The sequence below is a fragment of the Chanodichthys erythropterus genome, chromosome 17 (genome assembly GCF_024489055.1).
Source record: "Chanodichthys erythropterus isolate Z2021 chromosome 17, ASM2448905v1, whole genome shotgun sequence".
NCBI lineage: Eukaryota > Metazoa > Chordata > Actinopteri > Cypriniformes > Xenocyprididae > Chanodichthys > Chanodichthys erythropterus.
In genome coordinates this window covers 15,136,747-15,152,179 of record NC_090237.1, presented here as the reverse complement: position 1 = coordinate 15,152,179, position 15,433 = coordinate 15,136,747, and the positions used below count along the sequence as shown (strand labels likewise).

The window sequence follows — 15,433 nt, the reverse complement described above, 5'->3', positions numbered from 1 at the left end:
GAAGAATTAATTGTAAAAATCAATGTATATGAAAACAATTTATTTTTTATTTATTTATTTATTGCTTTTTATTTATTTTATTTTAAATGAACACAATTGATTCTAGTTAATTTAACATGGTTGATTCTATTGGATTTTACTTGTCTCAATCATGTGGAACCACTGTCCATGATTGACTTGAGTAAGTTGGACATAACTATTTTACATAGATTCTTCCTTAGTCAGTTGTTTTGTCACAACTCAAGGATTTTGCATAGAGTAAAAATAAACCTTTAATGTTAATAGAAACTAAGTTGGTTGTGTGGAACCACTGTCCATAATTGACTTGAGTTAGTTTAAAGTGTCATTTTTTTGAGTGTATATAAAGCATTTAATAAGCTACTCAATCAAAAGAGTAAACACAACTACAAGCCAAGTATACTTAGAATACTTAATTATACTTTTAAGTATATCTAGATCAAAAGATTGAGTATAACCCTGCTAAAAATTTTACGTATTTATTTAATGGAAAACATGGCACTGGCGCTGCATTCGTTCCGTAAGTTGAATAGGGAAGGCGTAGGACATACAGCATAAGTTTTTTTGAAGAATATGAAAGTGCGGTTTTGGCAGAAGCACTTGGAAGGTGATCATTTGTTTATTTAAAGTTTAAATTTTTATATAATTTTTTTTTTTAAAAATGACCGATCGTTTCGCTAGATAAGACCCTGTGATCAGGGTTTAGATGTCAGTGACACCAGCATTATTTACTGAGGTTTAGCCTTTGAAACATTCACAGCTCACCTGTCTGTCCTGGAAGATAGATGGGTTTATCAGTCTGGATAAAGGTCAGAGGATGGTAAGGCTTGAACATGACTTTTCTCTCTTCGGTCATCTTGAAAGTCTCTCCCTGAAGTTCGACCTTCATATTCTGCACTGATTCTGCTTCGACCAGAGGAGCCTGATGAGAAATAATATGTTTTCACAAATGTAATTATATGTTCATAATAATGTGCTAATGGCAGACCTTGAAGTGAAAGCAGCGATGAAACTCTTCCTCAGCTTTCTCCTGCAGCAGTAAAGTGCTCTGGTCACCATGAACCAGATGAATGTTCATGACAAGGCTTTCATTGGGATTGAGAAGACTTGCACAGAGTTTGGCCTCAGATCCTGACTCAATCACTGCAGGAAACGTCACCATGAAAGATCTGTCCAGAGACAATGATCATACAATATTGTTTGAGATAGATAGGTTAGATACACTTAAAAATTAAGTGGGGGTGAAAATCAATACAGTTCATTTGCTATTGATCAACTGAGAAGTGTGAATACAAGAGCAAACTGTGTAATGAAGTCTGGTGACTTTATTACTTTTCATGTTTATCCAGAACAATACTGCCCTTAAAAATACACTGTCATTAATTATGAATGATCTTATACCTTAAGTTGTCATTCAAACAGCAAACCTCTACTGTGCAAAACAGATCAGTTAAATAAATACAGGAGAAATAATCAAGACTTATTTTACACAATGACTAATGGTATACTAATAATTGATCACACTTAGATTCATTGTTAGTAGTTTATTTTGGTACCAGAACGTTAAATGAAATTTACTGGAATAATTTTGCTATTCAAACAAACACAATAGTGAAATATAGCTGCAAGCAGCAATTACGGGGCCAAGCACAAAAACGGCAGAAGAAGCCAGCCAACATGGCTGGGAGCATCAGACCAACAGCAGCAGTGAGCAATTAGAAAAAAAAGTTATTAGCATTTTTGTCAATTTTGTTATAACTTTTGACCACAAGGTGGCGCTGGTCCGAAACTTCTCAGGCTCCTTCAGGGCATTGTCCTGATGACCCATACCAAATTTATGAATTTTGGTCAAACCCATCAGAAGTTATAAGCAAAAATAGCCATTATTCATATCTCCACTCCAGTAGGTGGCGCTGCGCCGAAACACTGTATGATGCCTCAGGTCATGCTTGTGATGACACGTACCAAGTTTGGTCTGAATATGATAAAGCATTGCAGAGATACAGCTTCAAGAGTCATTTTTGCATCATATCTCAAATGTTTTGCTCTGGTATACGAAAACGGTTTGACTTATCAACTTGAAATCCATAACTTTTTGTCGGCATGGTCTGAAGATGATACGGTTCAATTTTGGTGAAAATCGGAGCAACGGTCTAGGAGGAGTTCGAAAAAGTAGGTTTTTAAAGTAAAACAATATGGCGGACAGGAATTTCAGCTGACTATGGCAAATTTGATATCTTTGTTCTCAGCATGACCCAAGGAATCTACTGAGACCAGTTTCATTACAATTGGTTAATATAGACAAAAGTTATTAGCATTTTTGTAAATTTTGTTATAACTTTTGACCACAAGGTGGTGCTGGTCCGAAACTTCTCAGGCTCCTTCAGGGCATTGTCCTGATGAACCATACCAAATTTATGAATTTTGGTCAAACCCATCAGAAGTTATAAGCAAAAACAGCCATTTTTCATATCTCCACTCCAGTAGGTGGCGCTGTGCTGAAACATTGTATGATGCCTCAGGTCATGCTTGTGATGACACATACCAAGTTTGGTCTGAATATGATAAAGCATAGCAGAGATACAGCTTCAAGAGTCATTTTTGCATCATGCCTCAAATTCGTTGCTCTGGTATGCGAAAACGGTTTGACTTATCGACTTGAAATCCATAACTTTTTGTCAGCATGGTCTGAAGATGATACGGTTCGATTTTGGTGAAAATCGGAGCAACGGTCTAGGAGGAGTTCGAAAAAGTAGGTTTTTAAAGAAAAACAATACGGCGGACAGGAAGTTCAGCTGACTATGGAAAGTTTGATATCTATGTTCTCAGCATGACCCAAGGAATCTACTGAAAACAGTTTCATTACAATCGGTTAATATACTCAAAAGTTATAAGCATTTCTGTAAATTTTGTTATAACTTTTGACCACAAGGTGGCGCAGTGCTGAAACTTCTCAGGCTCCTTCAGGGTATTGTGCTGGGGACCCATACCGAGTTTCGTAACGATACGCTAATGCGTTCGTAAAATACAGCATTTTAGCACGAAATTCAAAATAGCCGACGGCCAAAATGTCCGATATGGGAAAATTGGATATCATTTGACTCGGCATGATACCCCGAATCCAACAAGACCAAATTTATGATTTTTGGACAAACCCATCAGAAGTTATAAGCAAAAATATCCATTTTTCATATCTCCGCACCAGTAGGTGGCGCTGAGCCGAAACACTGCATGGTGCCTCAGGTCATGCTTGTGAAGACATGTATCAAGTTTGGTCTGAATATGATAAAGTGTTGCAGAGATACAGCCTTACTTCTATTTTCGCAAGCGCTACGTACAATTCGTTCGTGTGTTTTTCGAAAACGGTTTGAGCAATCGACTTGAATTCCATAACTTTTTGTCACCATGGTCTGAAGATGATCTGGTTTAATTTTCATGAAAATCGGACTAACGGCCTAGGAGGAGTTCGAAAAAGTAGGTTTTTCAGAAAATTCAAAATGGCGGAAAAATTTTCATGACGGAAAATGACGTCATATGATGCAATCGATTCGTCTTGACCCAAGGAATCATAGGAAAAAAGAATTTTGTTTCTAGCCCTTATGGTTCAAAAGTTATTAGCATAAACATAAGTGCAACTTTGGACAGCTGGTGGCGCTAGAGGGATTGAGTTATAGACTCCAAATTTGCTATGGACAAAGGTCATTCTGTCCTCTAACTGTGTGCCAAATTTCACAACTTTCCCGCAAGCGGTTCTATGGGCTGCCATAGACTTCAAGAGCGGAAGAAGAAGAAGAATAATAATAAGCGTACGGAACGCCAACAATAACAATAGGTGCCTAAGCACCTTCGGTGCTTGGCCCCTAATAACGGCCTTCCTCAGTAGAAATAAATAAATAAATTAAAAAAAAACTTACGGCCTTGATGTTTGTCCATTAGCACAGATCAGGAGGAAAGAGAGCAGAAGGAGATCTTTCCAACAGCAGCTGAAATTCAGAGCCATGATGAGGAGCGATCATCCAGGTCATGAGATGAACTGGACCGTCAATTTTAAAGGGACTCTCATGCTAAAGGAGGTCCTTCAAAGCATTTGTATTGATCATCTGATTAATGATTCATCTATGTAGGCAATGCAGTTCAAAAACCTGTGCCATATGCAGTTTGTTGTTTTGTCCAAAAATTCATTTGTGATGAGTTCAAGTGGGTTCAGTTCAAGTAAAGACATACAAAAGCTTTACTCTTGCACACATTAGAATAAACATTCAGTTCATTATGAATGTTCCTGACCAAATAATTCAGAGTTGAACTTAAAGGTTGCATGTTGAAATATTCAAGCATTTAAATATTCTAAATAGTCATTTTATTTGCAGTCAAATGAGAAGTTATGTTCAATTCTTAGTAGTCAATAACATCCAAGAAAATAGCTGAGATCTTTAAAGTACATATAAGTGTACATGAGATCTTCTGAAAACAAACTCCTACTCTTATCCTCATATAAAATGCGCAACACTTTATATTTTACTACCAAATATATGTAATATAATTAATTTAACTTACAGTCAAATGTTTTCCTTGACATCTCGTGATTTCGGGACACGTGAGTTCCCGAACATAATGCATGATGGATACGCTTAGCCTCGAATACTGCTCGGTATTCAAGATTAAGGGCACTGCACTTGGGCATTTTTAAGACATGGGACAGTCTTGCGCACTTACTTCCTGTAGTAAGCTCTCAAGTGCACGAGCTCTCAAGTGGCCAAGACCGCAAGTGTGGGTATTTGGACAGGGAAAATCTATCCCTGCGTCTCAAACAGCTCCCTAGGTCGTGTATCAGTGTACCGTGTAAATGAATGTGGCCGACCCCTGATCAGCCCTGACTACTGAACCATGGAGCTGATTGAGATGTGCACTGTCATTGTGACTTATTTGCACCACCGTTTCTGACTACCATCTCTCATATGTCATATGCCATTTTATATCTGCATTTGTATCTTCTTTAAATTAATTAATATCATAAATATGTTTATTTACACTACCGTTTAGCACAAGCGCCATTTACAGGGAGTGAATTTAAAATCGCTTGGGTATGAGGTATGAACACGAAAAACGCTGGCGATCATCGCGTGCGATATTCGTCGCGGTGCAGGCCTTTTTGAGAGGAAAAAAAAACAGATAAATCTCATTGGTGTATCAGTCATATTACATTCAAAAATAATGCAGCTAAAACGAAAATTTAACAAAAATTAGGCTATAAACCTGTTAGGCTTTTTCCACAACAAATCCTTAAAATTGAACGGTATTCAATACAATGGCTGCGTCCGAAAACTGGAAAATGCTGCCTTCCTAGGACACATTTCAAGGTAGTAAGGCATCAAGGCACGTCCGAATCCAATGTTAGCTTCACTTCTTCTCTCATGAGATACCTTCCTCATATCGATTTTTGAAGGAAGCATAGATGTATCCTTAGCTGCCTTTGATATCCCACAATCCTGTGCTTTCCATTCCGTGACGGTTGAGCTAGAAAAATAAAGATGGCGTACGAAAGTTGCGTTTGCTGCTCAGTTTGTGTATAAATGTACGATTTTGATCAACATATTTCAATTTTGATATCATTTCTATCGAGAAATTACTACTGTAGTAATTAAATATTTGTTTAGTTCTCACCAAAGCTCGCGCTATATTGCTGTAGACCATTAAACTGTTACGCTGCCTCAGAAGTCTGTCCGAAATCAATTTCGTGAGGTACGTTACCTTCACGCACAAATGCTGCCGTACAAGTCATTCTCTTATAAGATAGCGAGGCAGCAAGACAGCTACCTAGGTTTTCGGACGCAGCCAAGGTTTTGTCATTCTTTGACAGGATGAACCAGTCCACAGAGCTGCGCATGCGCTCGCTGCTAGTCCAGTTCATCTCATGACCTGGATGATCGCTCCTCATCATGGCTCTGAATATCTGCTGCTGTTGGAAAGAGCTTCTTCTGCTCTCTTTCCTCCTGATCTGTGCTAATGGACAAACATCAAGACCGTAAGTTTTTAACAGTTTCAGTGGGAGGTAGTTTGCTTTCTAACCCAGTCAACAATTTGATCTCACAGTGATCTTACCGCGAGCTCCCAGGATACTCATGATGTGGTCACAATAACACATCTATATAACATCTAATTTGTTAGACCTACTTAAAAAAGCATGCAAACAGATTGCCTTAAAAATAGTAAAATAGAAATAGTATGTTGTACTAACAAATGTTTAGTTAGTAGTTCGCTAAGACAAGTGTTTTAGTAACTAAAAAGAAGTCTAGCGATTACTTAATAATTTATTTTAAAGTTTGTTGTGCATGCTGATTGTTGAAGTCTGTGTGTGACTCAAACATGATCAACGGCAAGATATTGTCACAAAGATCGAGGGGTTAAAGACGCTTTCAGAGCTTGTGAAAGATGCTCGAGACAGTAGATGGGACTGTCACTGTCCCGATCGAGCCAGTGCTGAATCTTCACGAAAGTTTATAATTTGCTTAAATGTTCAAAGCCTTGCAAAATGCAGCGCGCTCACATCTAAAACAATGTCTGTTAGTTAGATCACAACACTGGAGAACAGAGCGCTTGAATCCTTCTTCGCACACACAGTAACTGAATTTAAAACTTAAAAAAAATGCTCAATAAACTGCTGCGTAGGAGCGCTGCGCACTGTGACTCTGTGTCGCTTCAAGCGCATCATTCTGCACACGGGATGCGCATAAGTGCTTTGTAGCGCTCTGTATTGGAGCCTTTATTATACGTTTGCACAATGAAATAATATTAATAGCCTGTCTTGTTATGTCCAGAGGTGGGAAGTCCAGGGGTCAGAGAGTAAAAGTCCTGCCATATTTTTATTCCACCCACTGAAGCATTAATGAGATAAATAAGTGTTTAATTGAGTGATGATTGACCATTATTGAAGACACCTGATGATAACAAGCAGAATCACCAAAGGAGAAAATCACTATTTTTAAGTTAGCATCATCGAGGTCAGACTTTTTAATGATAAATAATAATCCTATGATTATTAATGCTTTTGTTTTTACATACTAGCAACAAACTAAACATAACTATTTACACATGTGATGATCAGTGTTGGCAGTCTAGAAATAATATCAGTTTATTGGTTTGATCCAAAGCACTATCATAATGATTGCTTCATTACATATATATTAAAAGAAGTCATTCTTGACAGGTCCTCAACCCAAGCACAAGCTCTACACTTCACTACAACAGTAATCTCCAAAAAACATTAACTTAAAAACTTTTACATAATAGAACATTAAACAGTAAGAAGTCTCTCCATATTCTCATCTTTCTAAAAAATGCATAAAATAACACTTTTTCAACATTTACTCTCCCAATTCAGCCCGGTGCAAAGCATGATGGGAAGAGAAAGTCTTGTTTGTTTGATTGGGTTACTTGACTGAAACATGTTATTTCAAAATGAAAACATCATGTGAGTTCTAGTAACCATTTCAAGTCAATTTAACATGAAACAATCACATTTGAACCAGAAACAATGGTGTTAAATCAAAATAAATTGTTTAAATAAAGTGAATAGCATCAAAAAAAACAAAACTAATATATATATATATATACACACACACACACACACACACACACAGTGTATATCAATATCAATATATATATATATATCCAAGTAATACATAATCTGAAGTTAAACCTGCCTCCTGTTTAATTTAAGTCTCAGTTTAGTCCTGGAGTAGCTGTAGTCTTTCTCCAGGGCCCAGTTTTTCAAAAGTAATCCACTAGGATTTTGGATAACGGATTGGATCAAATCTTGAAAATGTGTTTTTCAAAAGAAAAAACGGATTACATAATCGGATTAGATCACGTAATCCAATCGTGGCTTTGATCCGGATCAAACCTTTAGTTTGGGTTTTTCAGAACTTTTTTGTAGGATTTGGATCACTTTGATCCAAAAAAACAGGATTATCCTGATCCCAACAGGGGGTAGGATTCCAAGGTGGATTCCAGGAGGAAAATGTAGTGTAACTTTAAAACTAGTCAAAAAATACAACATTTTTATCATGTAATATACATACACATTTTTATCTTGCTCTTGATTAGTTTAACTGTTAAAGTAATAAATTAAATGCAGACATTAGTCTACATATTTAGCCTTTCGGTAACCTACTCTAAAGTAAAAAGAAATTTTGATGCCATAAAACAATCCCTAAACAGCTGTAAATATCCAACAAAAATATATTTAATTCAAAACCCATATTCTTTCTATCAACATGTCCCTTTAGGGCCTCCGTAGAGCACTGGAAATCCAGATTTGGTGATCCTGAAAAGTTCCTATCCGGATCAGACTGATCCAATCCGATGTTGCTTTAAAAAACTGGCTCCAAAAGTAAGATGGATTACGTGATCACGGATCGCAAAAAAAGGATTACTAAATCCGGATCAATTTTATCCGGATTAAACCTTTTGAAAAACCGGGCCCAGGTGACACTCATGCACCCACATTGCTGTGCTGGCTGGGTAAAAGATTATTCATAATTAATGAGTGTATTTTTATGGGCAATATTGTTCTGGATAAACATGAAAAGTAATGAATTAAGTCACCAGACTTCATTAATCTTGCATTCTCACTTCTCAAGGTCTATAATTGATCAATAGCAAATTACATTTTTTGGTTAAATTTTTTGTATTTCTTATTGTATCTGTTTACTTAGACAATATTGAATGATCATTATCTCTCGGCAGATCTTTCATGGTGACGTTTCCTGCAGTGATCGAGTCGGGATCTGAGGCCAAATTCTTTGCAAGTCTTCTCAAGCCCAATGAAAGCCTTGTCATGAACATTCATCTGGTTCATGGTGACCAGAGCACTTTACTGCTGCAGGAGAAATCTGAGGAAGAGTTTCATCGCTGCTTTAACTTCAAGGTCTGCCATTAGCACATTATTATGAATATATAATTACATTTTAGTCATAATGCATCTAGTGTTTGTGAAGGCAGGTTGTGAAAACATTATTTCTCATCAGGCTCCTCTGGTCGAAGCAGAATCAGTGCAGAATATGAAGGTCGAACTTCAGGGAGAGACTTTCAAGATGACTGAAGAGAGAAAAGTCATGTTCAAGCCTTACCATCCTCTGACCTTTATCCAGACTGATAAACCCATCTATCTTCCAGGACAGACAGGTGAGCTGTGAATGTTTCAGTAAATAATGCTGGTGTCACTGACATCTAAACCCTGATCACAGCTGTTGTAGATAATATACATTAAGTAAAGCCTGTTATGATCATGCAGTAAGCTGATGTAGCACCATAGGTCAAAAATAAATTACAAATTTTGCTCAAACCAGCAGATGGTAAAAGAGTGTACAGAAATAAACTATTCAATTTACTAACTTGTAAACAGAAAAGAGGAGCAGAAGAAAAGATAAGGAAAGCAAATAAGGTTGAGTAGCTTCAGAAACTCGAGAATGGTTATCTAGTGTGTGTTTGAGCTATACTGCAATTTCAAATAACTGATAAAGTAAATCTCTTGATATCAGTATCTTTATAACTTTATTTTATATGAAATCTAGAGATACTACATATCAGGGGTGTCTAACTCAGTTCCTAGAGAGCCACAGCCCTGCAGAGTTTAGCTTCAGCCTTAATTAAATGTTCCTGATCCAGCTAATCAATCCTTCAGGTTTGTTTGAAAACTACAGATATGTTTGTTGAAGCAGGGTTGGGACTAAACTAAAGGGTGTGGTTTCCTGGACAGAGATTAAGACTAGTCCCAGAATAAAATGGCCCTTTAAACCAGATTAACAGAAATCTGTTTTCTCTGTCATGGTTTAAAATAGTCCTAGACTTAGTCTAGTCTAGAGTTTAATAAGATGATTTCCTGGAGGAAGACTACAGCTACTCCAGGACTAAATTGAGGCTTAAATGAAACCTACAGGCAGGTTTAACTTCAGATTAACGTTGTGTTTCAAAGAAGACACATGTATTACTTGGATATATATCGATATTGATAGACACTGTGTATATATATATATATATATATATATATATATATATATATATATATATATATATATATATATATATATATATATGCTGTTCACTTTATTTAAACAATTTATTTTGATTTAAAACCATTGTTTCTGGTTCAAATGTGATTGCTTCATGTTAAAGGTGCCATCGAACGTTCTTTCACAAGATGTAATATAAGTCTAAGGTGTCCCCTGAATGTGTCTGTGAAGTTTCAGCTCAAAATACCCCATTGATTTTTTTAAATAAATTTTTTTTAACTGCCTATTTTAGGGCATCATTAACTATGCACCGATTCAGGGGCTGCTGGCCCTTTAAATCACACGCTCCCTAACATGCTAACGAAACATTTAGAAAGACAATTTACAAATATCACTAAAAATATCATGTTATCATGGATCATGTCAGTTATTATTGCTCCATCTGTCATTTTTCGCTATTGTTCTTGCTTGCTTACCTAGTCTGATGATTCAGCTGTGCACAGCTCCATACGTTACTGGCTGCCCTTGTCTAATGCCTTTCATAATGTTGGGAACATGGGCTGGCATATGCAAATATTGGGGTCATTAATGATCCCAACTGTTACGTAACAGTCGGTGTTATGTTGAGATTCGCCTGTTCTTCGGAGCTCTTTTAAACAAATGAGATTTATATAAGAAGGAGGAAACAATAGAGATTGAAACTCAGCGTATGTCTTTTCCATGTACTGAACTCTTGTTATTTAACTATGCCAAGATAAATTAAATTTTTAATTCTAGGGCACCTTTAAATTGACTTGAAATGGTTACTAGAACTCACTTGATGTTCTCATTTTGAAATAACATGTTTCAGTCAAGTAACCCAATCAAACAAGACTTTCTCTTCCCATCATGCTTTGCACCAGGCTGAAGTGGGAGAGTAAATGTTGAAAAAGTGTTATTTTATGCATTTTTTTAGAAAGATGAGAATATGGAGAGACTTCTTACTGTTTAATGTTCTATTATGTAAAAGTTTTTTATGTTAATGTTTTTTGGAGATTACTGTTGTGGTGAAGTGTAGAGCTTGTGCTTGGGTTGAGGCCCTGCTAGCAAAAAATTGTTTTTCTTTTTTTTGGGGGGAAATATACTGAAGTAACCACTATGATAGTGCTTTGGATCAAACCAGCCCATTTCAACCAAACCAAATCAATTTCAGATTAGCACCGTTGGTTTTAAATTAATCTGGTTTATCTTAATTCAGGACTCCATAGTCCAGGTTTTGGTAATCTGTACTTAATCTGTGTTTCAGAAAGCCATTTTTTAAGACACGATTCTGGATTAAGGCCTATATTGTCTTAATTTAAACCCTGTCTGGGAAACTGCCCCTAGGAGTTTGACACTCCTGCTATAGATCGTTATATGATAATAGTTTTCTGGGATTGGCCTTCTTGATTCTAATTGGTCAGCTGGTGCAAACTGGACAGAATTTTTTGTAAAATGACGGCAAAAACAGGCTACTGTAACAGTTGAATTTGGCCCAAAAGACATGTTCACACATTTACAGGAGTGAAATTCTGACCGTAAGCAGTTTCCTGTTACATAAGAGCTGAAGATGTCAAAAGTGGAGTTTTTTTTTAAAATTCACATTTCTATTTTACAGTGAACTTCAGAGTTGTTACCATGGATACAGACTTCACACCTCTTGATCAGCAGGTCTGATGTGTTTACCTTGCAACTTTATTTTGTCTTGAATTTTTGAATACACATTTAATAAATATATTTTTGGCTTTTAATCTTTAATTACTATTTACTCTTTTACAGTATAGTTCAGTGATTCTTGAGGTAAGAACACAAAACCTTCTGTACAGTCACAACAAATCTTTTAAATCTTATTAACACTATAGAAATTCTGTTATATTTTGCAATTATTGTATTTTCATAAGGCTAATTAAACAATTCTTCATTGACGGTCAGGTTATGTGTAGCTGAACTAAATATCTGAACTGTGTCTTTGGTTTTAAACAGGACAGTCAAGGTAACCGGATTGGTCAATGGACAAATGTGTCTTCAACAAGATGGATTTTGCAGCGTTCTTATGAATTAAACCCAGAGGCCCGTCAAGGCATGTACAAACTGAAGGCTTTTATTAGTGACAGGATGATCTCACATGATATTGAGGTGAAAAAATATGGTAAGTCATAAAAACAAACGATTGCAGTGTTGCATGGGAAGAATTTCAATTATATTTTCGTATATTAAAATCTAATTTTACTACTAATAACTCTAATTTCTGCCTTCTCACTTCTAGTTTTGCCTAAGTTTGAAGTTACTGTAAAAAGCCCAAATAAAGTCAGCTTTGAAGAAGAGGAACTGATAATTGAGGTTTGCGGAAAGTGAGTGCTTTATTTTATTTCCTGCATTCTTGGCACAATTAAGTTACTTTAATTTAATTGTTAATTGATTTTTTTTAAACAATATTACATTCTGTAACTCCCATCCTACACTGTAAAATCTAAATAGTTAAACTAAATAGTTATAAACCGATTGCCTTTAAAACCAAGTAAAGTGAAATAGGATGTTGTTCTGACAAAAGCTTAGTTAGTATAGTTTATTTACACAAGAGTTTTAGTAACTAAAAAAGAACTGAGAGCACTTGATAATTTATTTTAAATAAAACTGAATTGTTACCATTTTTGTGTTTTGAATTCTGAAGTCTGTCTGTGACTCAAGCATGGTCAGACGATATTGTCACAAATATAGAGGGGATTATATCAGACTAATTAAAAGTTTCACGTTTCAGGCGTTTTTGACAGAAATGTTACCAATAACATTGTAAAAAAAATTATTTGCCCCTTCAAGCTTTTGTTATGGAACCTCATCATTGTCCCGCGTTCTCATTGGTTTACTGGCCTATGGCAAATTTCATACGCAGGATAAGCTGTGAGCTGATAGCTTGCCCAAGAGGGAAATTGAGCTGCTGCCAGATCTCGATCACCGAAACTAATAATAACTAAAAGTATTTTCATAGTATTTAATTTTCTCCATAAAGAAAACTAAGAGTATAGAAGTATAAGTTCTTTGCTGTAACTGGGCCTATCAGAGGATGGTCAGATAGTCTGTGCGTTTGTTAAAGTCATCAGTTTGCATAATTTCAACTTATTTTTGAAAGGATACTGATATCTTTATTTATTGTACTGTAGCCTACACAACCTTTATAATAGGCTGCTAATACTAATTATGTTAGAATTATTTTTAATTATTAATTAAAAAAGTACTTCTGGCATACATTTAAATTGACGCCATGGTGTTTTTTATTTGTCATGTCTGATTTAGATCTGTGTCCTAAACTGATGTATGTCGTATGTCGTTTCTGTGACACTAGCGGCACCTAGCGGACTTACAAAAATACAACATACTTTGCAAACACACCTTTCGCATGTTGTGCCTCCGTCGTCTCAAACATTGCAAAAGCTCTTAGGGTTGCTTGTGAAGGCACATCTCAGATAAATGTAGGCCACTCTCAATAAAAGGTCCAACATATTAGAAATACTTTTCACTGTGTTGCTATTTGTCATGAGCAAGCAAATGAGTAAACTAAGAATGTCTAGAAAGAACGCAAGTGTCTTGCATATTAGCTATAATCTCATTCAACGTAACTGCATCGGCTTTAATTTTTTACATGACGCACCACCCAGCACCGCTCGCCATATATATATATATATATATATATATATATATATATGAAGTGCCCAACCAAAGGGAACACTAATCACCAAACTTAAACATTTTAGGAAAATCTACATCAATTTATGAACTCAGCATATGTGATGTTCTCTCAAATTTTTCATGACTTTGGGGAATCAGTGAGTGCAAACAGAAAAATAACAACAGAAGTGGAAGAAATTAGTGAAATGTCTATTAAGAATTGGCCCACCTTTTTTTTTTTTTTTTTTTGCTTTACAAAATGTTACTCAAACCAATCAATTAATCTTATCTTAACTTGTGTTTTCTGAGTACAAAATGCATAGTATGTGAATAGTACAGATTACTAGAGTTATAAAATTAATTTAAGACATATTAATTAAAGTTAACTAAAAAGAGTTAGTTAAAATCACTATTGGATTTTACAGTGTAATATATTAGTTGCTGAATTGAACCCTGGGCTGTAGATCATTTGATTGTACCTTTTTCACAGATACACTTACGGACAGCCTGTACCTGGTAAATCATGGGTGAAAGTGTGTCGTAAAAATTTGTCCTATCAAAGACATCACACCAATCCATTGTGTTTAGAGGAAACCATTGAGGTGTGTGAGTTGAAACACAGTACAAGTAATGGCAAATATCTTTCCTCCATTTATCCAGTTAAACCACTCTTTAGTTAATATGCTATGTTTGTGTTCATTCATTATAATTAGATAAAAAAGACAGGCTGTGCCGTCCATACCTTAAATGCATCAGTCTTTCTGAACGCCACACTAAAGGACAGGCTTCAGAATTCTCTTGATGTTGAGGCAATGGTTACAGAAGAAGGAACAGGTGAGCTGTTGGATTTGATCTGATCTGATCCACGTTACATACATTTCTTGAGTTTCTCATTTTTGATGTTTTACTTTTATTTGAATAAATATTTATTTTGGTGTTTTTACTATTTACAGAGATCACCATGACAAAATCTGAATCTGTATCTCTCACTTATGAAATTGGTAAAGTCACATTTACTGACCTGCCCAAAACATATGAACATGGATCAGTTATAGAAGGAAAAGTGAGTCTAAAATCAGTTTGTTTCAGTTTAACACCATTGATATGTACAGAATTATTCCTTAATTTATCTTATTTTCAACAGATCAAACTCTCAAATTTCAAAGGCGCACCCATACAAAACAAAGAGGTTTATCTTATCGAGGGTCCCACTTGGTTCCCAAAACTGCTCCTAAATCTCACTACAGACAGCGGTGGACTGGCCAGCTTCTCTCTTAATACATCCAGTCATCCTAAAAGTGATATTAATCTGATTGTAAGAGAGTTTGTGTTCAATTAGTTTACTTTTTAAGTGAGAAGAGTTCAGTTACATGAGTTATTTTTGATTCTTTGTTCATTGTCAGGCAAGTGTCTATCCAGAGGTCCGTTATGGCCACAACACACCTTACATCCCTGCAGACATAAAAACAGTTCAGCTTCTCCAGCCTGCCGCTCCATACAATCCAACACTAAGTGAACTGATTATAGAGAATACTGAGCAACCATTAAAGTGTGACTCTGAGTTTACAGCCACCATCAAGTATTATTTTGTTGGAGAGACAATTGAAAACTTCAAAACGGACATTGTCTATATGGTGAGAACATGTGCAGTATGTACATTATTACACAGATGTTTTTGTTTAACAGTGTTCATTGGCAGCACTAGTCAGTTTGTTATCAGAGTG

General features: G+C 35.9%; 2 protein-coding genes across 2 annotated transcripts in view; one reads left to right on the top strand and one right to left on the bottom strand.

The window, feature by feature from the left end:
• The window catches only part of LOC137005130 (alpha-2-macroglobulin-like), a 30,496-nt gene extending 26,451 nt beyond the window's left edge, over window positions 1-4,045 (bottom strand). The window contains exons 1-3 of the mRNA XM_067365917.1: window positions 3,933-4,045; window positions 1,007-1,187; window positions 784-940 (exon numbers count right to left, since the gene is read on the bottom strand). Of these exons, the coding sequence (XP_067222018.1) occupies window positions 784-940; window positions 1,007-1,187; window positions 3,933-4,018 (424 nt within the window). The 5' untranslated portion in view covers window positions 4,019-4,045. The remainder of the gene's footprint in view (window positions 1-783; window positions 941-1,006; window positions 1,188-3,932) is intronic.
• A 1,874-nt stretch (window positions 4,046-5,919) lies between these two features.
• Window positions 5,920-15,433, top strand: part of LOC137004157 (alpha-2-macroglobulin-like) — a 28,783-nt gene continuing 19,269 nt past the window's right edge. Inside the window, exons 1-12 of the mRNA XM_067364361.1 lie at window positions 5,920-6,040; window positions 8,764-8,944; window positions 9,045-9,201; window positions 11,665-11,717; window positions 11,826-11,846; window positions 12,030-12,195; window positions 12,313-12,397; window positions 14,200-14,311; window positions 14,423-14,543; window positions 14,663-14,772; window positions 14,854-15,024; window positions 15,113-15,343. Of these exons, the coding sequence (XP_067220462.1) occupies window positions 5,955-6,040; window positions 8,764-8,944; window positions 9,045-9,201; window positions 11,665-11,717; window positions 11,826-11,846; window positions 12,030-12,195; window positions 12,313-12,397; window positions 14,200-14,311; window positions 14,423-14,543; window positions 14,663-14,772; window positions 14,854-15,024; window positions 15,113-15,343 (1,494 nt within the window). The 5' untranslated portion in view covers window positions 5,920-5,954. The remainder of the gene's footprint in view (window positions 6,041-8,763; window positions 8,945-9,044; window positions 9,202-11,664; window positions 11,718-11,825; window positions 11,847-12,029; window positions 12,196-12,312; window positions 12,398-14,199; window positions 14,312-14,422; window positions 14,544-14,662; window positions 14,773-14,853; window positions 15,025-15,112; window positions 15,344-15,433) is intronic.